Genomic DNA, 26,489 nt, shown 5'->3' on the forward strand with positions numbered 1-26,489 from the left:
GCGACCTTTTGGGCGCAGCAAGGAGTAAAGTACCCCCTGATGCACCAGAACACCTTATTATTAGAAAAATGTTTATTTCATAAAAACTGGGTACAGGAATGTCACTAAGTGGCTCTATGAGTAAGTTAGGATGCTATAACCGGCTGAGAAATTGCCTTTAAAGGGGTGCTCCGGCTGCACTGTATGGGGAGGGGGTGGGTGAAAACAATTACATGCACCAACCTCTCCGGCTCCAGTGCTGCCGCCCGCATTCTCCATTCCCCTGGTGTCCAGCCACTTCCTGTCTGAGACGGGACTTGAGACAAGACGTGATAGGCCCACATTCAGAAAGGGGACACCGCCACAGCTGCTGAATAGCTGAGCAGGCCTGCCACACCACGTCTCAAGTTCCCATCTCCGACCAGGAAGTGGCCAAAGTGGTGGAATGCAGGCCGGAGCGCTGGAGCGGGCAGGTTAGTCGATATAATTGTTTTCACCCATCCCTTTCGTGGGCATTGCAGAAAAAGTGGTTTCGGTCAGGAGTATCCCTTTAAATAATGCCTTCACCTCTACAGCAGACCTTGTTGCATTAGATGTAATGGTACTGATTGGACATACACAGTAAAGAACATAAGCCAGTTTATGAAGGGACACAGCCAAATGGTAGGCAGTCATTTTGATTCATTATTACAAATTCAACAGCGTTTCCTGTTTGGGGCTGCTCACGTGATTCACAGATAAGTGCAACGACTACATGTTTTCATCTATAGTCCTGTTCCACATAATACTAGACATTTTCTGAAGTTAAGTGACACTTGGTATATTTCGATGATCTCGGTGTGCTGATGAGTGACAGCTGGATACTTAAAATATGAAAATGCCTTAATGAAAGTCTTGTTGGCAAGGTCTATTGTTCCTTCCGAATGGAAAAAATTCCAAAAATACAAACAAAAACTTCAAATCCCCTCTTCATACTAGTCTAAGAGTGGTCTATTTGACATAGACTTATACTAACAAAAAAATCTTGCATTATGTATCTAGCCTCTGGGGTAGCCTCTACTCTCCAGCGATCAATGTTTGACACATAGCCAGTCACCACGTAACCAGCCAAGGCGTACCACAATACTGGCAGTTTATGCCTTCCATAATTAAAAACATAGCTGCAATGCTAAATGCATGCAACCAGTCCAGACACATCTGAACATTACTACTGCTGTGTTCTGGTGTTTTAAGGCATTTTGACCACTGATCAGGAATATAAGTGGGGAACCTAAATGACATGTGAAGGGATACAGGAAGGGCTTCGACAGGGTAAGACGTGTAGTAAATGAAGGCTTGTGAAGTAGGTCTAGCCAGGCCTGCAAAAAAGAAACATGCAATAAATTAGCAAAAAAAAAAGAACTAACCAGAAATACAAAATACAAAAAGTATGATTACAAAATACCTATATAGCACTGAAAATACTTAGGCAGCAAAGTTTTGTTTTGAGGCAGCTTTTACATCGGCAGAAAACTGTGTGATTATGTACAAATTGCTTGGAGCTTGTTCAAATGATCTTTTACAGGACTTATTAACCCCTTGGGGCATACATTTTCGCCTGGGCCTTGGCGCAAAAAGCGTTAAAAAAAAAAAAAAGATTGCGTCTGATCTAGAAAAAAAATGTGCCTAATAAAAAAAAAATGGCACCCCATATGACCCCGTAGGTGAAAAAATAAAAGCGCTATACAGGGTCACAATAGGGCCATTTTAAATACACCTATTTTCAAAAGAAAAGTTTTACTGCTAATAAAAATAGTAAAACGTTAGAAAACCTAGTAAACGTGCATATCGCAGTGTTCATACTGATCTATAGAATAAAGAAAAAAACGCCAGTTTTACCGTAAAGTGCATTACGTAAACATGGAACCCCCCCCCCCCCCAAAAAAAAAAACTTGTGGAATCACAATTTTTTTTACCTAAATTCATCCCATAAATGATATTTTGGGGGGTCCGTAATTCATTTTATGGCAGATTGAAAGATGTCATTACAAAGTACACCTGTTCCTGACAAAAACAAGACCTCACATGGGGTAGAAAAATCTAAGAGTTATGCGACAATTGGCCCGGTCCTTAAAGGGGTAAATTGGGTGAGACTAACAATTCCTTCCATACTTGTTATTATCTATCAAGTCTCCTTCCCTCAGTTCTGAGCTGCTGCTTTCTGCTAAAGATACGAAAATCTGTGTGTGAGTCTTTTTCTCTGTCTCCCCTCCTCCTCCTCCCTTCTGAGACGGCTAATGTAAAGTCCCTGACTGGATTTATATGAAACATTGTAGCTTTTTGGAATGCTGGGAGGGTTATTCTGCGGTCAAGTTGCTTATGAACTCACTGTGATTAACCCTCTCGGCATTACAAAGAAGCTACAATGTTGCAGGTAAAGCCAGTCTGGGACTTGTTTACCTCTGTCTCAGAAGGGAGGGGGGAAGAGGGGGAGACAGAGAAAAAAGCTCACACACATATTTTTGTGTTTTCAGCAGAAAGCAGCAGCTCAGAATTGAGGGAAGGAGGCTGAATAACAAGAATGGCCACATGAGTGATCGTTTGATTGTTTGTTTGGCCATTCACTTTCATTACTGTCAGCAGCATGTTCCCGGTTTACACAAATAATGATTTATAGGGTTGCTAAAAGAACATCTGCTTTTTTGTTAGCTGATTGCTGGGCCTTTTACACGGTGCAACAGGCATTGTGTATGTAGCTGGCTCTGCTCCATGTATGTCTCTATAATGTATAACAGGAAGGGGCATAGAAACAGCGAAAGTAGTAGTAGTTACTCAATAAAAAATAAATTGATGATATGTGTTAGACACTGCTGATTCTATATTTTGGCTGGAGAACCGGGGTGCTGGACCTCAAACCTGAAACAGGGTGTCAACTGGTTTCAGAAAGCTATATAGACTTGAAACTTAGTTCTATTTAAAGATCTCCAGTCTTCCAGTACTAATCAGCTACTGTATGTCCTGCGGAAAATTGTGTATTCTTTCCAGTGTGACACAGTGCTCTCTGCTGCCATCTCTGTCCATGTCAGGAACTGTCCAGAGCAGTAGCAAATCCCCATAGAAACACTCTCCTTCTCTGGACAGTTCCTGACATGGACAGAGGTGGCAGCAGAGAGCACTGTGTCAGACTGGAAAGAATACACCACCTTCTGGAGGGCATACAGAAGCTGATAAGTACTTGAAGACTTAAGTTGTTTTTTTTTTAATAGAATTAAATTAAAATCTATATTACTTTTTGACACAAGTTGATTTGAAACATATATATAATATATTGAATATTCTCAGACTTCTCTCTCAAAAAGTTTGTACTTAAGATTAAATGAGAGACGTACTTGTACAGCGGCTGCAACTGGAGGTGTGATGTCTTCATGGGAGCCTGATATCCATAGGAATCATAAGAGCCAATGAAATCAACTGTACAGAAAAAGAAAATAGGTGTAGTGAGTAATCAGCCTATAGGGTAACACAGTAATCAGGCTATAGGGTAACACTGTAATCAGCCTATAGGATAACACACTATAAGGTAACACAGTAATCAGCCTATAGGGTAACACAGTAATCAGCCTATAGGGTAACACAGTAATCAGCCTATAGGGTAACACAGTAATCAGCCTAAAGGGTAACACAGTAATCAGCCTAAAGGGTAACACAGTAATCAACCTAAAGGGTAACACAGTAATCAGCCTGTAGGATAACACACTATAAGGTAACACAGTAATGAGCCTAAAGGGTAACACAGTAATCAGCCTAAAGGGTAACACAGTAATCAGCCTAAAGGGTAACACAGTAATCAACCTATAGGGTAACACAGTAATCAGCCTATAGGGTAACACAGTAGTCAGCCTATAGGGTAACACAGTAATCAGCCTATAGGGTAACACAGTAATCAACCTAAAGGGTAACACAGTAATCAGCCCATAGGGTAACACAGTAATCAGCCTGTAGGATAACACTCTATAAGGTAACATAGTAATCAGCCTAAAGGGTAACACAGTAATCAGCCTATAGGGTAACACAGTAATCAGCCTAAAGGGTAACACAGTAATCAGCCTATAGGGTAACACAGTAATCAGCCTGTAGGATAACACAGTAATCAACCTATAGGGTAACACAGTAATCAGCCTATAGGGTAACACAGTAATCAGCCTGTAGGATAACACAGTAATCAACCTATAGGGTAACACAGTAATCAGCCTATAGGGTAACACAGTAATCAGCCTATAGGGTAACACAGTAATCAGCCTATAGGGTAACACAGTAATCAGCCTAAAGGGTAACACACTATAAGGTAACACAGTAATCAACCTAAAGGGTAACACAGTAATCAGCCTATAGGGTAACACAGTAATCAGCCTATAGGATAACACAGTAATCAACCTATAGGGTAACACAGTAATCAGCCTATAGGGTAACACAGTAATCAGCCTAAAGGGTAACACAGTAATCAGCCTATAGGGTAACACAGTAATCAGCTTATAGGGTAACACACTATAGGGTAACACAGTAATGAGCCTAAAGGGTAACATAGTAATCTTCCTAAAGGGTAACACAGCAATCAGCCTAAAGGGTAACACAGTAATCTGCCTAAAGGGTAACATAGTAATCTTCCTAAAGGGTAACACAGTAATCAGCCTAAAGGGTAACACAGTAATCAGCTTATAGGGTAACACACTATAGGGTAACACAGTAATGAGCCTAAAGGGTAGCACATTAATTAGCCTATAGGGTAACACAGTAATCAGCCTAAAGGGTAACATAGTAATCTTCCTAAAGGGTAACACAGCAATCAGCCTAAAGGGTAACACAGTAATCTGCCTAAAGGGTAACATAGTAATCTTCCTAAAGGGTAACATAGTAATCTTCCTAAAGGGTAACACACTATAAGGTAACACAGTAATCAGCCTGTAGGATAACACAGTAATCAACCTATAGGGTAACACAGTAATCAGCCTATAGGGTAACACAGTAATCAGCTTATAGGGTAACACACTATAGGTTAACACAGTAATCAGCCAAAAGGGTAACACAGTAATCTGCCTAAAGGGTAGCACATTAATCAGCCTATAGGGTAACACAGTAATCAGCCTAAAGGGTAGCACATTAATCAGCCTATAAGGTAACACAGTAATCAGCCTAAAGGGTAACACAGTAATCTGCCTAAAGGGTAACACAGTAATCTGCCTAAAGGGTAACATAGTAATCTTCCTTAAGGGTAACATAGTAATCTTCCTAAAGGGTAACACACTATAAGGTAACACAGTAATCAGCCTATAGGGTAACACACTATAAGGTAACACAGTAATCAGCCTAAAGGGTAACACACTATAAGGTAACACAGTAATCAGCCTATAGGGTAACACAGTAATCAGCCTATAGGGTAACACAGTAATCAGCCTAAAGGGTAACAGATTTTTATTATTTTTTTAATCTTTCCTTTAAACAGCATATTCGTTTGGCACTGGTTAAACATTTTTTTATATTTTTTATTTATTTATTACTATTGATGGTTAGCAATATATCCAGACACCCACTAGCATTGTAATCATGTGGCCTGGTATACAATAAAGTTCCCTTCAGAGCTGCTTTTCGTTCTAGGCAGCAGTGCCATTGTGTAGAGGAGATTTTTACCACCAACACAGCTGCTAGAACTTCTCTGTCCCTTACACAGTCAGAGGGGAATGTGGGCAATATGGATATTTTAGTTTTATATGTATAGAAATATAATTTATGAGCAGAACCATTTGTACTCTATATAGCAATATCAATACATTTAAATACTTCATTTATGTAATATGTGGTTGCATTATGCAAACCATATGTACCAATATAATTCATACATCATATGACTTTTTTATTTATGTAAAAAATATATATATATATTTATTTATAATTTTTTTGGCACAAACTGAATATAGTTTACCCTAGTCTATGATCACATTTTGGAGGAACCCCATCTTATTACTGAGGGCCATTGCTAGGCTTATCTATGTATAACATTACACACTACATAAATATCTTCTTTCCTGTGTCCCAGTTCCAAATATTCACATCTCTTCTTATAGATCATGAAGGCACATTATAAATAATACTCACAGCTGTCTTCTTCATCCATGAAAACTTTACTGACATAACAGGCATACACAAAGCCAAAGAGCTGCAAGTAGGCAGAAAAAGGAAAGAAAATTCAAAGGAATATAAAAAAAGGAGTCACAGGTTCAAATGTAGAATTGTCAGATATGTAATAGATTAAAGGGGTATTCCGCTCAGCTAAAAAAATATGTATATCACTCCCCCCCCCCCAGAGACTAACAATACGTTATCATCTTTTCAGTCTACTTCTCCCAGTTCTGAGCTGCTGCTTTCTGCTGAAGACACATGCACTTGTGTGTGAGCTGTTTACTCCATCTCTACTCTGATCTCCCTCATCCCTCCCTTCCTTCCAATAAGAGAAACAGATCGCTGATCTCAGGGAGACCAGCCAAGCGATAACACTGCTGGCTGCTAGTGAAAGTGCTTAATGCAGTGAAATCCTAGGTGCATTGCCCCCTGGGAAACATGAACATGCAAAAGAAGAGCCCGTGGAGCCTTGAGGCTTCATGGGCAATTCTTTTGCATGTTCCCTTCCTTCCAAGATGGCTCATATAAACAGCATCCCTGGCCGGTCTCTACACTCTGTAATGCCCAGAGGGTTAATTACTGTGATCACCAGCATTACAGAGGCATTACAGAGTGCAGAAACAGCCAGCCAGGGAGCCATAAATAGAGCCATTCCAGGAGGTAGGAGGGAGAGATGGAGAGAGCAGCTCACACACAGTCTTCTGTGTCTTCAGCAGAAGGCAGCAGCTCAGAACTAGGGGAAGGAGACAGAAATGATAATAACAAGTATCGAATGAATCATTAGTCGCCAGGAGGGGGGTTCTACAACATGTACCCCTTTAAGTAAATGGCTGAATGTAGGAACTTTCAGAACATTAGAAAGAGCTCTGGGTTCTGTTTATAGGCAAAGTAATTGCTAAGTGAAAGCTTATGTGCTGGTGACCTACAAGCGCTAAAGCAACCAATTGTATTTGCAACGGGAGGATTATTTAGCACCTTGAGCACTGTCTCGGCAATTATAGAGTATTGGTACTTTTACATGAAGCGATAATTCGCCCGATCGCACGATTAACGATTTTGAATGAACGTTGTTTTTATTATAACGCTCAGCGTTTAGACAGAACGATACATCGTACGGAAAAATCGTTATGCAATCGTTTAAGCCTATCTCACACATGGGTGAAATCGTTGAAAGACTGTTTACACTGAACGATCAGCAAATTTTTTGCGAACGACCAACGATAATTTGAGAACATGTTGAAAGATCAAAATGAACGATTTCTCGCTTGTCGTTTGATCGTTCGCTGCGTTTACACGTACGATTATCGTTCAAATTTGATCGTTATCGTGCAAATTCGAACGATAAATCGTTCCGTGTAAAAGGACCATAAGTGTCAGCCCTTGGTGTTCATTCATTGCCTGTGATAGCGCCTTGTGCCTTGACTTAGCATTTCTCTTACCAGTTGTTATAGTGATTCTGACCTTTGAATTTCGTGACCTCGACCTCGCTTTTTTAATTCTGTTTTTGTACTTTCGCTGCCCGATTGTTGCCGACCCTGACCTCTGACTATTCTCTTATTGTGTGAGTCTGTCTTGTCCTTGTTTTATGTTACACCTGTTACAGTATAGGGAACGTCGCCCAGTTGTCCGCAGTAGCCTTAGTACTGTTGTGGCAAGTAGGTAGGGTCTGCTGGGGCGGGTGCCAGTTACAGGGCTGCACTCGTCTGTTGTCTTCCCAGACCCCTACCTGACAGTAGTCCTCTCCATTATGTGCATGAGCTCAGTAGTCCTGGATATTCATGAGCACCAAAGAACTCCACCCACCAGCTGCTGATTGGCACTCATCTATCCATGCAGTGTATAGGCAGTCAACTGTCAATCGGCAGCTGGAGGGCGAGGGGAGGGGTGCGGCAAGAATCCTATTATTCTGGATATTAGGAGAATGGCTGAACAGAATGATGGAAGTAATACATCGATCTGTTCAGCATTCCTGTCACTAGTTTATGCTCATTTATGGTGGAATAAACCTAATGACTGATTCCCTTTAAAACGGTTGTCTAGTGAAAATTAAGTTTTCCCCTATCCACAGGATAGGGGACATGTAAGAGGGGCCCAATATGGATATGGGGGGGGGGCATTGTGGTCCAGAGGTCAGACTGCTCTAAATCTGTTACTTGTCCCCTATCCTATGGATAGAGACAAGTTAATTTTCTCTGGACAACTTCTTCCAATATATTTAAATACATTGAAGGAACTGATGGTGACAACGGTATATCTAACCATTTTTATACAATAGCTTAGAGAGGGTCCATTGTCTGCTCCACTGCTGCTTAGAAAGTGAAAAAGTATAGGAAATAAAAAAAATAGTGAGGCAGCGGTAAGAATTTCCTTTCATTTCCATCCCTCTTGGACACTACCGAAGTATAATTATGAGGGTTGGGAAATCAGCAGGATCCATAATTAATAATGTTGACTCTAAAACTAGAACAACTCTTATGACTTTATCCATGCTTACCGCCAGAAAGATCTGTAGTGCACTGCTGAGAGCTTCAATGTAGGGATAGTCAAGAAGACAGCCTGTCACCGTGACCATGTGATGATCCGCTAGTGACAGAGGTGGTGAACGAACGGGTGTCACCAGGCAGCCTGGTCCGTTCTCCATCCACCACGACCGATGCAAGGAAGTGTTAAAATTCATTATCAGGTCCCTGTGCTGGAAACATATCAATGACATGAATACACAGTATTATTAGAGAAATCATTGGCACTATGTACACACAGCCTGATGTTCTACAGAACACCACTCCCAGCAAGCGCTCTAAGGCCATGTTCACACAACGTAAGTTTTGCATAAATCACGACCGTCGTTGCAATTTGCAACAGCGGCCGTGATTAATGCAAAACATACGTTCTATGTGTATGAATGGAATCCCGGCCAGAGCATATACACATAGTATACGCTCCGGCCGGGGTTCCAACCGGCCGCACGAAAAACTGACATGTCAGTTTTGTGCGGCCGCTATTCATTGAATAGCGGCCGCACAGAACATATCAGTTCACACAATGGAGAGTGCGGCGCCCGCATCCGACTTCAACAGAAATTAAGATCATCTTCACAGAACGGCCAATGTTATACGGCGTGTGAATGTGGTCTAAGGATATAAGAATTATATAGTGGTGCTCTACCCATAAAGAACATAGTCCATATAAATAATAATCCATAAAGTGAATAAAATAGGTGGCACTCACCATACACATGGTAGATGACGTGTATATGTGTAACTCTGTGCTTCAAGGAGACCTATCATTGTGTGGCCTAACATACAGTATGTACAGCCCCTTACTTCAGAGAATATTGGGCTTACAAGATGGGCGCTACTGCACTATGTTCTCTGAAGTGAGGGGCTGTATGTTAAACCACACAATGATGGGTCTCCTTGAAGCACAGAGTTACTGCAAAATGGACATAATGTCCCTATTAGGCTGGGTTCACACTGCGTTTTTGCAATCCATTTTTTTCATCCATTTTTTTTGCAATAAACGGATGAAAAAAAACGGATGCATTTGTGTGCATCCGTTTTGATCCATTTTTTCCATTGACTTCCATTGTAAAAAAAATAAAAAAATAAAAACGGATCCATTTTTTTTGACGGACACAAAAACGTAGCTGACAGTACTTTTGCGTCCGTTAAAAAAAACGGATCCATTTTGAGACGTTTTTTTTTTCACAATGGAAGCCAATGGGAAAACGGATCAAAATGAATGCACACAAATGCATCTGTTTTTTTTCCATCCGTTTTTTGCAGAAAACGGATGAAAAAAACGCAGTGTGAACCTAGCCTTACACAGGACGATTATCGTACAAAAAATTGTTCTATTCACATTTAAGCAATAATTGTTTCATGTAAATGCAGGCAACGATCAACCAACCAACGAGAAATCGGTCATATGTCGTTGATCGTCGATTTTGTGCTGACACCAAAATCATTGTTAGTCGTCCGCTAATCATTCTCTGTAATTCCACATTGTTCGCTCTTCTGCTGCGATCACATGGAGTAAACAATCGTACTAACAATGTAACTAATGACTATCGTTCTGTGTAATATGGTGAACAATTTCGGCCACTGAAGTATGTTAAATAACGGCCGTTATTTTGAGCACCAAATAATGGTTTTCAAAATACAAGCGCGTCGTTGGATCTGTGCTCGGCTCCTCAAGCCGTCGGCCTTTCAACGCTGCTCAGCCCCCTACCGCTCTGCCCCGGGTGCTGGGAAAAGCTGGATTCAATCCTGGGAAACTGGGAGAAGTTTCCCAGGATTGGATACAGCTTTTCCCAGCATCCTTGGAGAAGTGGCAGGGAGCGGAGCAGCGGCGAAAGGCCGGCGGCTCAATGAGCAGATCACCGATCGAACAAAGCGCTTTGTTTAGATGAGCGATTCGACCATCTCTATCATTGTGTGAACATAGCCCAAAATATGTCCGAAAATTTACCTAAAAACTGCACATTTGAACTCAATTACATATCTGTATGTACATATCTGATTTTACCAACCTTTCTTTTTGGAACAACTCTCTTATTTTAATATATATATATATATATATATATATATATATATATATATATATATATACTAAAAGCTAAACTCTGACTGGATGTTATGAGCAACAAAGAACATTCTTATCATGGGACTGCTTGATAAATCTCCCCCTTTGTGTATGGAAAATTGTAGTTAATTCTTACCTGTGATAAATGTCCCACTTCCAGGTAGAAACAAATGATAAAGGCATTCCATGCCACCCATAATGCCAACCACACAGAATACTGCATAAAAAACAGAATAGATAAGAATGGACACTTAACAAGAACAGGTTAACATACTGGGTTCCCTTATTACCATGCCCGTATGGCTCTGCTACTGTTTGTGTAGAAGTCAAATAGACATTAGATTTGGCTGGTAACACCAATATTGTTGGAATGACCAGTAGAAATATGTATTGCTTTAAGCCTCTAAAACAGGGATGGGGAACCTTCGGCCCTCCAGCTGTTGCATAACTACAACTCCCATCATGCCTGGACAGTTCAGGTTTTTTTCTTGCAAATCAACTGTTGCCAGAAAGTGCCAGAGATTTGTAATTTAATTTATTTAAAAAAAAATCTCGTTTTCAGTACTTATCAGCTGCTGTATGTCTTGCAGGAAGTGATGTATTCTTTGCAGCCTGACCCAATGCCCTCTGCTGCCACCTCTGTTCATGTCAGGAACTGTTCAGAGCAGTAGTAAATCCCCATAGAAAACATCCTCCAGCTATTTATACGTGTCTAATATTTGACATCTATCTATGTTACAATCTTTTATTCTTATTTTTGATCCATCTTACGTGTTCTAATGTGCAAAATGAAGGCCTGTATTGTTGTTACAAAAATCTAATATATCTTTAAAAAAAAACAAAAAAAACATCCTCCTGCTCTCCAGACTGGAAAGAATACACCACTTCCTGCAGGACATACAGCAGCTGATAAGACTCTGTAAAACTTGAGATTTTTTGATAAAGTGAACTACAAATTTTGGCACTTTCTAGTACCAGTTCATTTGAAATAATTTTTTTCCTTTTGCTACCTCCAGTAGCATTCATTGAGCATTTCTCAATCCATGCCTGGTCCCGGGCCTGCATTGGCTCCTGGCTCCAGTGTTCAAGTAAATAACTAGTTTGACAGTGCAGTGTCAAAGAGGAGGGGGCTAGATTATCTGTGCCCTAAGTCTGTGGTGCCTCTCTCCCCACCTTTCTTCTTTGTTGTCACACCCCTGGGCTGGGTATTCATCTTCTGCAGGCCTAGGGCACTGATGCTCTAGGCCCCACCCTTTTGACACCAGAATATATGTATTTTTTTACCCGAATACCAGCACCAGGAGATAACGGAAACCCAGGACTAGTCATGTATTGAGAAAAGCTAACGAACGGTATCGGAGGCTTGGGGGCAGTGTCCAGCAATATAGATTCGCTTTCAGAGATAACTGGTAACTGTCAGCATATGTATATACATATATGTGCTGGTAAATTCCTATTAAAGGAGAAGTCCAGCGAAAATTTTTATTAAAGAATTGTATTGCCCCCCAAAAGTTATGCAAATCACCAATGTACACTTATCACGGGAAATTCTTATAAAGTGCTTTTTTCCCTGCACTTACTACTGCATCAAGGCTTCACTTCCTGGATAAAATGGTGATGTCACTTCCTGGATAAAATGGTGATGTCACTTCCTGGCTAAAATGATGATGTCACTTCCTGGATAACATGGTGATGTCACTTCCTGAATAAAATGGTGACTCCCAGAGCTGTGCGGGCTGTGGCTGCTGGAGAGGATGATGGCAGAGGGATGCTCAGTGTCCCTCCAGAGCCCTGTGCCCCTAAGTGTCCCCCCTGCCATCATCCTCTCCAGCAGCCACAGCTCTGGGAGTCGGGTCATGACATCACCATGTTATCCAGGAAGTGACATCACCATGTTATCCAGGAAGTGACATTACCATGTTATCCAGGAAGTGACATCACCATGTTATCCAGGAAGTGACATCACCATGTTTATCCAGGAAGTGACATCACCAGGTTATCCAGGAAGTGACATCACCATATTATCCAGGAAGTGACATCACCATGTTATCCAGGAAGTGAAGCCTTGATGCAGTAGTAAGTGCAGGTAAAAAGAACTTTATAAGCATTTCCCGTAATAAGTCTATATTGGTGATTTGTATAGCTTTTGGGGGCCATACAATACTTTAATAAAAAATTTTAGAAAATTTCTCTTTAAGGCCATTTTGTCAGCTATTTGTTGGTGCAGTTACATGTACTCTGTATTATCCCGCTTTATTGTTTCCCCATATATTCTATATTCTAATTTCACTTTACAAAAAAAATAATGAATTTATAACAACACAAAATTAGTTCCATTCCAATGAAATAAATATAATATTGTTAGCAGAAATGTTATGAGCAAACATATTACTTACCAAGATCAGGTATCTAGATCTGTAATGTAAAGTGCCGAATATCCCCAGGATGACAGCCATAATGTGCAGGAAATTGGCTAATATTGGAGCCCACTGGTAGCCAAGGAAGTCAAATATTTGCCTCTGTAGAGCAGCTGCCTGTCATAATTTAATGTAAAAATCCATGAGATAGATGGTCAGACTCAAGGTGGTAAAGTGGCCAAAGATTATGGTTTGATGGATTGAAGGGATCAAAGTGACCTAATGATGATTCACAACTGAGCATTTCATCCAATATTTATGGGACCTTTAAAAATGCTATTGAACGAGGGAACCCATGTCCACACAGAATGAATGAGTAGATCATATTGCAAAGGTGCAGGGAACAAGGGGGTTAAAACAATACTATCAATAACACTGAGGAAGAAGAGGGTAATTAAAAAGCTTTTAACCTCAGAAGCTCACAGCTTTAATTGGATTATTGAACAGAAAATATTCAAGCAGCAGAATGCCCTCTTAGATACTGACTACAGGGCACTTTAAGGGTATTCATACTGTTTTCATCATCTGTTTTTTAAAAAAAATATAAATGTCAAGGCATTTTCTTCCGAGTTGTGATTACATCTTAGGAGAATGCCTGTCCCTGCTGATGGACAGAACGCTCAGCCAATCAGTGACTAGAGCGGCGTCCCGCCCCAGTGCCCTACCGTTTCGAAATAAAAAAAAAACAGAGGCCGGACTTCTCCTTTAAGACAAGGGCTGCACAGACAATGCTAATGTGTATATATACAGCCTGGCACCTTTAACCCCCCGAATCCCGCCCCCGCAACCTCCGGCCCGCAGCATACATTAACTGCTCAGCGCCGCAGCTGTGTGTGAAATCCGCTGTGGATCCGGTATGTGTGAAGCTACCCTTAGGGCCCTATTCCACCGGACGATTATCGTTCAGATTATCGTTAAATCGTTCGAATCTGAACGATAATCGTTCGGTTGAAATGCAGTTAACGATTAACGACCGAACGAGAAATCGTTGATCGCTTTATAAGACCTGGACCTATTTTTATCGTTGCTCGTTCGCAAAACATTCGCAAATCGTTCGCATTGAATAAGACGTCGTTCGGTCGTTCGCATGAGTGAACATTTTCAGGTCTTTCGCAATAGCGGTAGTTTGAGACCGTTAATCGTTAACGATTATGTGAACGATAATCGTCCGGTGGAATAGGGCCCTTAGAAAGACATTTGGATCACACTGTGTAGTGTTCCATTGAGAACGTGTTGAAAAAAATTCTATATCTAGAAGGGTTATGCAATGCGATTCATGCCACCATTCAGAGGTATATGTAGTGTCCCAGAGCAGGTGTGCCACTACATTACTATGCCGCCTATCGCAAGGTACTTATGTCAGGTGTCACACCCTGGGCTAAAGGCTGCTGTTTGCACTTTCACCACTTGGTGTCTCACTCTCATCTGGAGTATGTGAAGGGTTAACTATGTTATATGTTCTGTGTTTCCTGACCAATCAGTAGCTTGGGTGCCTCACACTACACCACCCATCAGACACTTACACCTACTTTCTTCTAGCACTTTCCCCACCAATAGGAGGTTAGTCCCAGTCACCCCGATTTAAGGATAGTTAGTTCCTGGTGGGAGGCTCTTTTCTTAATAGATGGTGTTGAGAGAGAGAGACAGATCTGAAGTTCAAGTTTGGGCCTGGCCTGGAGGCCAGGACCCCTGCAAAATGATTGTCGTTTCCTAGTTGGAGCTTTGGGGGGGGGGGGGGGGATTAGTTTTGTTGGAGTTGTCTGAAAGATTATACAGTGCATGATGGTGGGGTAACTGTCACCTGGGGAAACCTTGTCTACACCTGGCACCTGTGGTAACATCTACCTAACCTAGTTAGGACAATCCAACTCAGGGATTTGTCTGCAGCGGAGCAAAGTGCAAGTAAGCCGATGAACTTTGTTGATACCTGTTCGACCTACTCAGGGAACCTTGAGAGGTTAGCTTCACCCGGTTGTTCAAGCCCAGGACTCGTCATACCAGACCTGACACTCCATATCTATTCTTAAACAGTGAGTATGAGAGTCTCCAAGCAAGTCACTTATACACAGTACAAGTTTGCCCAGCAGTGTTTGGCACTTATTAGACAAGTCCCCACGACAGCCCCTTTCAGTTGTCATCAGCTTTTCTATCCTTTTTTCCAATAAAAACCATCAGTTGCCATAAGTTTATTCCATGAGTTGTCAGCATTACAGGAGGCCATCTATTATAGGGGGCAGCAGCACAGGAGACCATCTACTTTAGGGGTACACCTCACAGAGGGCCATCTTTTATCAGACTGACACATGCTTTGAACTATCCTATTGAAAACAATGGGATCAGTTCAAAGTAGCCGCAGCGCCGGATGAGTGTAAACCCGGCCTTAAAGTAACATTCCTGCAATTGTTTGCCTGCAAATGTAGTGTACACTCGCCACTACAGCTAAGCACAACTGGAGCATGCTCAAGTCCGATTGTTCGGCATTTGATTACCGGTGGCTGAAGAAGTTGGATGCGGCCCTTGGGAATCCTTGAAAACACTGATACAGCCATAGGCTCATCTCTACTCACCACCACTATTCTTTATGTGTCATCTGTTTCATGTGACTATTGATCGGCCGTTATCTTAAGTTTCAGATTGTAAGCTGCATTCTCTCCCATTCATATCTGCTATCAATCCCATGATGCATCGGCACAGCCTCACAAAGGCAGCTAGAGCCATGACTAATACTAATGTACATTGCCCCTATAAAAGGGGTATATTTTGACCCCCAGAACGCATTTGGATTTATACAGATACTCTCAATATACAGAGGGTCAATATTTGGCCTGCTCATAATACAATATAGACTGTTAAGGGCCCCACACTACAAAGACTTTACCACTCAGCATGACTGTAGGTGCTACGCCAGTTGCGTTGTCCTTACTCCCACCAATACGCTGGTTAAGGCCAAAAATTAGGACCTGCTGTAATGCGGACTGGGTCGCTATGCTAAAGAAGCGGCAATGCAGTCACCTAAATTTTCTTTTACTGATTAGAGTCAGATACTAAAACTTATTATTGTATTCTAATCTGTTTCTATTTTCTAACTTAGTTTTTTTTATTTCACTTTTTACATTGTTATGGGGGCAGCCATATTGCCTGGATTGTTCTTAACGGCATTTAGTGACATGCTTTACAGCAAGACTCATGGACATAGACGGCAATAGACATATTCTGTCCCCTTGAGATGAATGTGAAAAATTACTGAGCGCACTCTTTGACCTTTGAAAAGGTCATTCCACAGGGAGAAGCTATTGTGTCCTGTATCTACCGGTGTCACATGATGCTGCAATGCTGTACAGATCACTTTACAGCAGTCTCCTCTTTTTACTATAGACAAAACAGGAAGTCTCAGCTTTGTTTTAGCCCCAGTGGTGAGAATGAAAATGGCAAGATCTCAGGATTATTTTAATATATAGATAGAAAAATGGAAAATTAGGAAAATGTCACCAAAGTCTTAAAAAATGTTTAACATAAAAAGTTTTTTTTTTAAACAATAGGTCATTGTCTCATGACAGCTATCCTTTAAACTGACAGCACAGATACATACATATCTATCCTGTCAGTTTTCCAGGCTGCACAAACTATACAAGGATTGTTTGTGCAGCCCGACCACTAGATCCCTCGTGTTGTGTAAAGGCACCACAAATGAGCACCAATTTAACCAATCGGTGTACGTTTGTGACCCCCAGGGTCGAAAAGCCTGTTCATCTAAAAGGACCCTCAGGGTGCGTTTTGGAAGCCAAAGCCAGGAATGCATTTGAAAAGAGGAGAAATCTCAGTCTTTCCTTTATGACCTGTTCTCTGTTTATAGTCTGTTCCTGGCTTTGGCTTCAAAAATCTGTCAGATAAATCTCTCTGTGTAAACACACCATTAGTTGTTGTGCACTTTTGCAATATGACATTGATCCAAAATACATCTAAGGCCATTGTTGCATTTCTGAAGAACAGGGTTAGGCCATGTTCACACTTTGTATACGGAACAGCCGGAGTCAGACAGGATCATACCGGCCGGTACTGCAGTAACGGCCAGATGATCTTGACCGCCGCTGAATTCGGATCGGGCGCATTCGAGCGTGCCCGCATCCGAATTCCCCGCTGCTCTCAATGGAGCGTAGGCCGGAGCCGCATGCTCCATTGTGTGAACTGACAGGTTTCTCTGCAGCCGGTATTTGCTAGGGATCCCGGCTGGAGTGTACACTATATTATGAGTGTATATTATGCTTTCATATACAACGTGTGTGCTGTATAAATCACAGCACTAATTTATGCTAAACACTGTGGGGGAGATTTATCAAACATGGTGTAAAGTGAAACTGGCTCAGTTGCCCCTAGCAACCAATCAGATTCCTCCTTTCATTTTCCAAAGAGTCTGTGAGGAATGAAAGGTGGAATCTGATTGGTTGCTAGGGGTAACTGAGCCAGTTTCACTTTACACCATGTTTGATAAATCTCCCCCTGTATGTGTAATCGGTTTAATGGATAACATGATCCACATTGGAAGTTTTAACTTTTTATCCAAATCCCATAACAACACTGCTAAAAAATGTAATAATCAAATATTAAAGGGATTGTTCACAAAAAATTTTTTCTTTAAAATCATCTGGTGCCAGAAAGTACCAGAGATTTGTGATCTACTTCTGTCAAAAAATCTCAAGTTTTCTAGTACTTATCAGCTGCTGTATGTCCTGCAGGAAGTGGTGTATTCTTTCCAGTCTGGAGAGCAGACTATTTGCTGCTGCTCTGGACAGTTCCTGACATGGACAGAGGTGGCAGCAGAGAGCACTGTGTCAGACTGGAAAGAATACACCATTTCCTGCAGGACATACAGCAGCTGGTAAGTACTGGAAGAATGGAGATTTTTAAACAGAAGTACATGAAACATCTGTAACTTTCTGACGCCATTTGATTTATATACATTTTTTTCCCCTCCGGAGCACCCCTTTAAGCTGCCCATAGCATCACAGTTATTTTTGCAATACAAGCCTATATCATTGAAGTCGATTATTTTATATAAATAAATGTTGTTTTCATGCTGTGCACACAAGCTTCTTGCTGACTATAGTTTTTATTACATCTCACCCAGAGCAAATTATCATAGAATGAAGATCAAAACTGGTGTTTGTTTCTACGGCAAATGGTGATACAGTGTCTATATCAGCAAGAAGCTGTCTGCATCTCCAATACTACATGTGTATCAGTGAATGAGCGCTCCCAGACTGAGGTGGATTCCAGGAGTACATAATTAGTTCACACAACGTATGTTTTGTATAAATCACGGCCGTTGCAATTTGCAACAACGGCCATGATTTATACAAAACATACGTTGTACGTGAATGAATGGAGACCCATCTGGAGTGTATACACATAGTATACGCTCCGGCTGGGATTCCATCCGGCCGCCGGAAAAACTGACAAGTCAGTTTTCTGCGGCTACTATTCATTGAATAACGGCCGCACAGAACATATCAGTTCACACAATGGAGTGTGCGGCTCTGGTTGCACACTCCATTGTGTGCAGCGAATTCACCAGAAATGAAGATCATCCTGCCGACACTGCAGTACCATCCGGAATGATCTTCAGTTACACCGCCTGTATTGTGACGCGGCAGGGTCACAGAACGGCCAGTGTTATACACAGTGTGAACCTGGCCTTAGGCTATGTTCACACATTGTATGACACCGGCTGTTCCGTGACTCGGCCGGGTCATGGAACAGCCGGTGTCAGATAAGATCATCCCGGCCGGTACTAGAGAATTCACCAATTCAATGGAGTGTGTGGCCAGAGCTGCACGATCCATTGTGTGAACTGACAGGTTCTCTGCTGCCACTATTCAATGAATAGCGGCCGCAGAAAACTGACATGTCAGTTTTTTGCAGCACCGCTAGAGATCCCAGCCAGAGCGTATACCGTATACTACAAAACTACAATTCCCATCATGCCTGGACAGCCAAAGCTTTAGCTTTGGCTGTCCAGGCATGATGGGAATTGTAGTTTTGCAACAGCTGGAGGAATGAAGGTTCCCCATCCCTGACACAGACTGTAAACTAACATTTCGAGTTTATTCATGAGTATCTGTACCCAACTGCCAGCTGCTCCTCCATACAGGACTAGGGAATTCCCTGCATAGCCCGAGCATCATGGCGAGGGGCTCATTACACAGATGTGACTCCATATTACACAAAGGCAAATATTTGTAAAGGAATTATGGGTAATTGAAGGAGGGATTTACAAGGAGGCTTCACTCCTATAAGAAAGCAGAATTAGCATAGATTGAAGACCCCCTGCTCATTTCCAGGTTTTTATTAAATAAAATGAAGGAATTTAATATAATAGGGTCTAAAGCAGGGAATCTTAGCTCTCCAGCTGTTGCAAACTACAACTCCCATCATGGATGGATAGCTAAAGCTTTGGCTGTCCATCCATGATGGGAGTTGTAGTGCTGCAACAGCTGGAGAGCCAAGGTTCCCTATTCCTGGTCTAAAGAATACACTTCTAGTGTAATAATCACAAAGGTTTATGCTGCATTTACACGGAACGATTATCGTTCGAATTTTCGCATAAACAATCTCATTTGAGCGATATTCGTACCGTGTAAACACAGCAAACGATCAAACGACGAGCGAAAAATCGTTCATTTTGATCTTTCAATATGTTCTTAAATCGTCGTTCACTGAAAATTCGCAGATCGCTTCGTGTAAACAGCCTTCTACCGATTTACCTTATGTAAAAGATGGGCTTAAGCGATCTTAAAAACAATCGCAATAACGATTTTTCTTACGAATTTTCAAACGATTTTTCTAACGATCTATTCGTCTAAACGCTGTGATAAATAATTAAACTTGAAAAGTTTTCATTGGCCGGGTCTGAGTGTTCTCACCCTGACCGATCGTGAGAACAAGCTGCCGCACAGTCCGTTCCCTGCTCAGTGTCAGTGAGATGAGTCAGACCCCCTTACATTATAAGGCTATGTTCATACAGCGTAAGAGACTGGCCGTTCCGTGACCCGGCCGGGTCACGGAACGGCCGGTTTCTGAAAACATCATCTAGCAGCGGCCGGATGATCTGCTCGGCCGCAGTGTTCTGATGCGGGCGAATCCATGTGCGCCCGCATCAGAACTCTCCACTGCACGCTATGGAGCGAGCGGCCGGAGCCGCTTGCTCCATAATGTGCACTGACAGGGTTTTCTACAGGCGATATTCACTGAATAGCAGCCGCAGAAAACTGACATGTCAGATGTTTGCGCCGCCGCTAGGAATCCCGGATGGAGCGTATACTATGTGTATATGCTCCAGCCGGGATACCATAGATGGCAAGGTAACGTATTTTTTCGTAATAATCACTGCCGTTGTACAACGGTCGTGGTTTTTACAAAAATATGCATTGTGTGAACATAGCCTAAGTTTGAATGATCACACACGCAGACTTCCCCTAATCGGTACGGGTGTGAACACTCAGACCCGGACAGATTAAAACTTTTGACATGTCTCTCTGACATGTCAAAAGTTTTTTGAAACGACAGTGACACTTTAAGCTTAAAAAATTAGAGGGGTAATTCCTGTAAATTGATGAACAAGGAAATCCTGCACCTCAAACCACTAACAGGACTAGATAGGTGACAAAAAGACACCTTTAAACATCTCCATGTTGTTGATCATACTTTTAGTATAACCGAGAAAACTTCTCATCCTTCTTGCACTGTATGCTAATGAGATGTCAAGTGTCTGCTGGGAAGGGAAGGGTCCGGACATCATCTGGCAGTGACAACCAGCTCAGCCAATCACTGGCTGCAGAGCTGTCAATCTCAGTCAGCAAGTGGCTGAGCAGGCTGTAACTGCCAGACTATTCCGTTGCGAAAGTGGAGGCGGGATCGCTCAGCCAGGGACCGAAGTTGATGTAGGGGGCAAAGGGGGAGCGCAGAGAAGTAAGAATAGGCTTTGGGTTATGTTCTGCATCTGGGCAGCAACATATTAAACATTAAAAGGGTTATCCAGTCAGGTAAAATACATGTTGAATCATCCCCCCTCCTGGAGACTAACAATTCCTTTCATACTTGTCATTATCCCCCAATTCTGCGTTGCTGCTTTCTGCTGAAGACACAGAAAACTGCGTGAGAGCTGTTCTCTTTGCTCCCCTTCCAAGACTGCTCATGTAAACAGCGTCACCTGGTCGGCTGTGCACTCTGTAATGCGGAAGTTAAGTTACTTGTGATGCAGAATCATCCAGTCAGAAACACTGTTTACATGAGCAATCTCAGAAGGGAGGAGGGGAAGAGGAATGAACAGCTCATACACAGTTTTCTGTGGCTTCAGCAGAAAGCAGCAGCTCGGAATTGGTGGAAGGAGACTGAAAAATGTAATGATATGTATGGAATGAATCATTAGTCTTCATGAAGGGGAATAAGCCAACATATATTTTACTCAAACGGATAACCCCTTTAATTCTGAGCCGGATATTCCTTTATTGATGAGTATCTCCAGGAGTATTCTTATTGTGTGCTGACTTTCCTTTATTGTATTTCATACACTTGTAATGATGCAGTAAAAATATTATTGTTTATTAAATGTATTAAAAATAGTGCTCAAATGGGCAAAAGTTATTGATCAGAGCGGGTCTCACTGCTGACCCCCACTTTGACCAGAAGATATAAACCGGGGAAAGTTCATGGCAGCACGATCCACACCCCGGCCAGCAGCTTAGAACCTCATAATTTTTAATAGAATTCTACTATAAAATTTGACGGACTGTGATGCCATGATCTCTCCATGGTTATATCTCCTGATCAGTGGGGGTCAGCAGTAAGGCATGCTCTGATCAATAACTTTTGACATGTCTGATGACATCTCAAAAGTTAGTGACAGGTTCTCTTTAAACATTTGCATACCTATACTGACAACTGCATCAAAAAAAATGTGATACGCATCGGGCCTATATCGCTTGCTTTATAAAAAAAAAAAATTCAAATCTTCCAATCTTATGTTACTGGGGTCAACATATTAGACAGCGTCTATCAGTGGCCTCCATAGTCCTGTGCTTCACACCTTACTGTAGTCCCATAGATTATATAAAGCTAAAACTTTTTTGTATTTTTAATTTTTTTTTTTTTGCCAAGTGAGTATCTTAGGGCCCTATTACACGGGACGATTATCGTGTGAAAAATCGTTAAATCATTCGAATTTAAACGATAATCGTTCTGTGTAATTGCAGCCAATGATTGAAAAATCGTTTGTATGTCGTTGATAGTTTATTTAGATCTGAACTAGAGATGAGCGAACCGGGTTCGGGTTCGAGTCGATCCGAACCCGAACTTTCGCCATTTGATTAGCGGTGGCTGCTAAACTTGGATAAAGCTCTAAGGTTGTCTGGAAAACATGGATACAGCCAATGACTCTATCCATGTTTTCAACATAGCCTTAGGGCGTTATCCAAGTTCAGCAGCCACCGCTAATCAAATGCCGAAAGTTCGGGTTCGGATCGACTCGAGAATGCACCAGGTTCGCTCATCTCTAATCAGAACCTAAAATTAATTGTACGCTCATCGTTCGCTAATCGTTTGCTGTAATTCCACTATTGGGTAATAGTATCCCTTTATGTCTGGCTATGCCTCTTGATACATGAGGGGTACTCAGGCATGGAAAAAAAATATTCTATTGCTGCAGTTATAAGGAAAATAATAAAGAGGTTCACTGCGCCCCTGTTGTCCTCCTGTGGTGCCTCTGGGTCCCCCACTAACCGGAGTCAATTCTTAGACGGACTTGTATTGACAGTGACAGCCTGCTCAGCCAATCACTGACTGGGAGGGGACAGCACCACGGCCAGTAATTGGCTGAGCAGGCTGTCACTGCTGAGTTTCGTCTCAGGAGTGGTGGCAGGATCGTTCATCCGGGGACCCGGAGACACCGCAGGAGGACACGGGGGGGAGCATGGTGAGGTAAGAGTAGCTTCTGTATTATGTTTTTTTTTCCCCCTTATAACTACAGCAATATTTAAAAAGTTTTCCCATACCGGAGTACCCCTTTAAGACCAACATGTGAGATCAACATTTTTCCCAATGTTTTGTGTATTAAACCACCTACATAAATGTCATTATATTTGGTGGGTCCTGATGCATCATACCCTGCCACTGTCAACCAATACAGTATTCCTCCCTTTCCTTCTATAAGGGGGCTATATCTGACACCGGCACCATCTCACTTTTCATGGAGAAATGTTATATACTCAGCTCAAGGAGATGATTTCTTCTAAGAAGAATACGTGGACCTTATATTGTAAAGCAATTATTCCAAAACAGTTGCCTCTCCATTTATGTTGACAAAGCCATTGATTATTACTGGGGTCCATATACTGCATGTATACATTAGGCTGAATTACCCTGAACCAACAGTCATGTTATCCCACCCACGGCGGCATCTCCAAGCTCAGGATGCGGCCTTCAAATTCCAGCTGAAACCCTATAGAATGAGTTTCTTTAGGAGGTCGATACAAATAGACCTGATTCACAGCAAAATTACTTTGGCCACAATCCGGGCCCAGACAATAGTCTGACATGGGGCAAGTTCTTACATTGTAAACCTAGCTACTAGTAAATAGAGAACAAAGTTCTAACCTCCACTCATTCCACTAAATTGTTTGTCCAAAACCTGAAGAGCCATATTTCTAACCTGCACGTGTGTTCTTCTTCAGGGTAATGAAATAGTATACAGTATATACAGTATACAGCCTGAAGGAAGGCTCTATTTTATGACAAAAGTCTCTGTCTATGACTATATAACCGGGCTTACCATATTGGGGAATTGGAGTCATATAATTTATGTAAATATTATTATTATTATTATATTAATATAAATATTCTAATAATTTACATATAATAATAATAATAATACTTTTATTTGTATAGCGCACACAAATTCCGCAGCACTTTACATAGATACATAGTAACAATTAATAAGGCTGAAAGAAGACAAGAGTCCAAATAGATACATCAAATAAGTACAATCAATGCATAATGTTGATGCATATTCATTGGAAACATTATATAGCATGCACACAGTGTATTATTGTATTTACAGATGCATCGCATTACACGTGACAATGGGATTCATGTGCATTCATAACATAAGGGTTTTTTTTTTTTTGCAATATTAATATTAATAAGTGTCTAGGCGTCTATAGAGCACTGTATACAGGGAGACCTTGCCTGTACAAGTCTTACAATGGGAATAGGGTAGTAACAGGATGAGGCGAAGTCATTGGATAGCATCATTAGTGTAAATTCAGCAATGATGTGTTAATCTTGTTAATGTTTCCCAGAATCCCATCAGACCAGTTATTGTTTTAACTCACCAGCTGCAGGCAGCAGATCCCAACCAAGGTACATCTCCCAGTGCATTTGCCCATAGTAGACAGCTTGTGATCCTACAAGCAGCAGGCTTTGGTGTAGACAATCCTGATAAGGTGATAAGGTAAATCCTACCAATGTCAGCTCCTCAGCCTAGGATATTCTTCATTTTCCCTGTAAAGAATAGGCCCGATGGCTCACAGGACCATGTTTAGCAATTCCACCCTACAAATCTACATGCTATATAGGAGAGGAGGAGCAATCAACCTTATGTCCTCTTTGTGTTGGTCTATTGTGTGTTTTGTGTATAAGAGGGGGGGAGGATAGGCGTGGCAGGCACCTACCCACCCACCCTATAAGGATTCATCCTCCCCTCCTCTTGGATAGTAGGGAGCATGCTATTCACTCCTTCCTGGCCAGGGTGTGGAGAGAAGAGGAGGAGGAGGTGGTAAGCGACAGCCAGAGAGGGGGGCGCACACCAGAAATCACCATTTGCCACCCTCCCTTTTTAATACCCATCAGAGAACGAGTGCCAGCTGCAAAGGCTCTTTTGTTACGTTGCAGAAGAAAAGCAGCTTCATTGAGCGCGGCGTTGTACAGAATGTGAATATTGGTCCTTCACCTCTCTCCTCTATCCTGAGATCAGCAGCATCACATCCCATGAGCTGATCCCTGAGCGTATGATGATGGATCTATGAATCGCTTTGTTCCATACAATGGGAATGGCTCAGTAACCCCTGACCTTTTATTCGCTAGGCCTTTCTGTAATCTATTAAGGTCACTTTAGTCTATTATTCTCCCTTCTATCACAAAGAAGGGACGGTCGCTTCTAGACAACCAGGCGAGACTCCTCTCTTGCCCCTTTTCACCTTTTTACCAGCTCCGTGTCTGCCGCAGACCTTAACCAGCGATAATCGTTCCGTGTAAACACAGCAAACGATCAAGCGATGAGCGAAAAATTGTTTATTTTGATCTTTCAACATGTTCTCAAATCGTCGTTCATCGTTCGCTAAAAATTCGCAGATCGCTTTGTGTAAACACTATTTCAAAGATTCACCCTGTGTAAAAGACAAATTTTCTTACGATTTTTCTAACGATTTATTCGTCTAAACGCTGATTGTTATAAAAACCAAATCGTTGCTTCAAAATCGTTAAACGATCGATTGGGCGAATTATTGCTCTGTGTAAACCCAGCATTTAGACGGATAAATGGTTAAAATAATCGTTAGAAAAATCGTTATTGCAATCGTTTTTTAAGATCCCTTAAGCCCATCTCACACATAGGGTGAATCTTTGAAAGACAGTTTACAACAAAGCGATCTGTGAATTTTTAGCGAACGACCAATGACGATTTAAGAACATGTTGAAATATCACAATGAGTGATTTCTCGTTTGTCGCTTGATCGTTCGCTGTGTTTACACGAGCCGATTATCACTCAAATGTGATCGTTATTGCGAAAATTCGAACAATGATCGTTCCGTGTAAACGCACCATTAGGGTCCTATTACACGGAGCGATTTTTAGCGATTTATCGTTAACCTGAAATTGTTCACCATATTACACAGAACGATGGTCGTTAGTAACGATCGTTACTATGATCGTTATTGCGATCATTATTATGATCGTTTACTCCATCTGATCTCAGCAAAACAATGAACCATGTGCAATTACACTGAACGATTTGTAAAAAAAAAAATGCGGAAACGAATGTGGAATTACAGCGAACGATTAACGATGATTTTAGGTTCAGAACTAAATCAACGATCAACGACACACAAATGATTTTTCGAACGTTGCCTGCAATTACACAGAACGATTATCGTTTAAATTCGAACGATTTAACGATTTTTTGCACAATAATCATCCCGTCTAATAGAGTCCTATCAGACAAAGAAATTTCTAGTTTCCACCAATTAACGAGAAACGATTGCAAATGAGAACGACCTTAAAATCCTTCACCATTCTCGATGGTTCCT

General features: G+C 41.6%; 1 protein-coding gene across 1 annotated transcript; it reads right to left on the reverse strand.

Moving 5' to 3' along the window:
* Positions 1–265: 265 nt before the first annotated feature.
* NKAIN1 (sodium/potassium transporting ATPase interacting 1) lies at positions 266–24,800 on the reverse strand. Its single transcript, XM_069972620.1, has 7 exons — positions 24,518–24,800; positions 13,113–13,250; positions 10,853–10,933; positions 8,627–8,824; positions 6,109–6,169; positions 3,348–3,429; positions 266–1,337 (listed from the first exon to the last, which is right to left on the reverse strand). The coding sequence occupies exons 1-7, from the start codon at positions 24,569–24,571 to the stop codon at positions 1,328–1,330; spliced, it is 624 nt and encodes a 207-aa protein (XP_069828721.1). The 5' UTR covers positions 24,572–24,800; the 3' UTR covers positions 266–1,327.
* Between the last annotated feature and the right edge of the window lie 1,689 nt (positions 24,801–26,489).

The sequence above is a fragment of the Dendropsophus ebraccatus genome, chromosome 5 (assembly GCF_027789765.1).
Source record: "Dendropsophus ebraccatus isolate aDenEbr1 chromosome 5, aDenEbr1.pat, whole genome shotgun sequence".
NCBI classification, from domain to species: Eukaryota; Metazoa; Chordata; class Amphibia; order Anura; family Hylidae; genus Dendropsophus; species Dendropsophus ebraccatus.

Bases quoted from the DNA above. Each gene is read 5' to 3' on its own strand.
- NKAIN1 (XM_069972620.1), bottom strand. From the start codon at position 24,571: ATGGGCAAATGCACTGGGAGATGTACCTTGGTTGGGATCTGCTGCCTG. The intron at 10,934-13,112 runs GTAAGTAATATG...TTTTTTATGCAG, and splicing joins GATCTAGATACCTGATCTTG to TATTCTGTGTGGTTGGCATT. The intron at 3,430-6,108 runs GTGAGTATTATT...TTTTCTGTACAG, and splicing joins CATGGATGAAGAAGACAGCT to TTGATTTCATTGGCTCTTAT.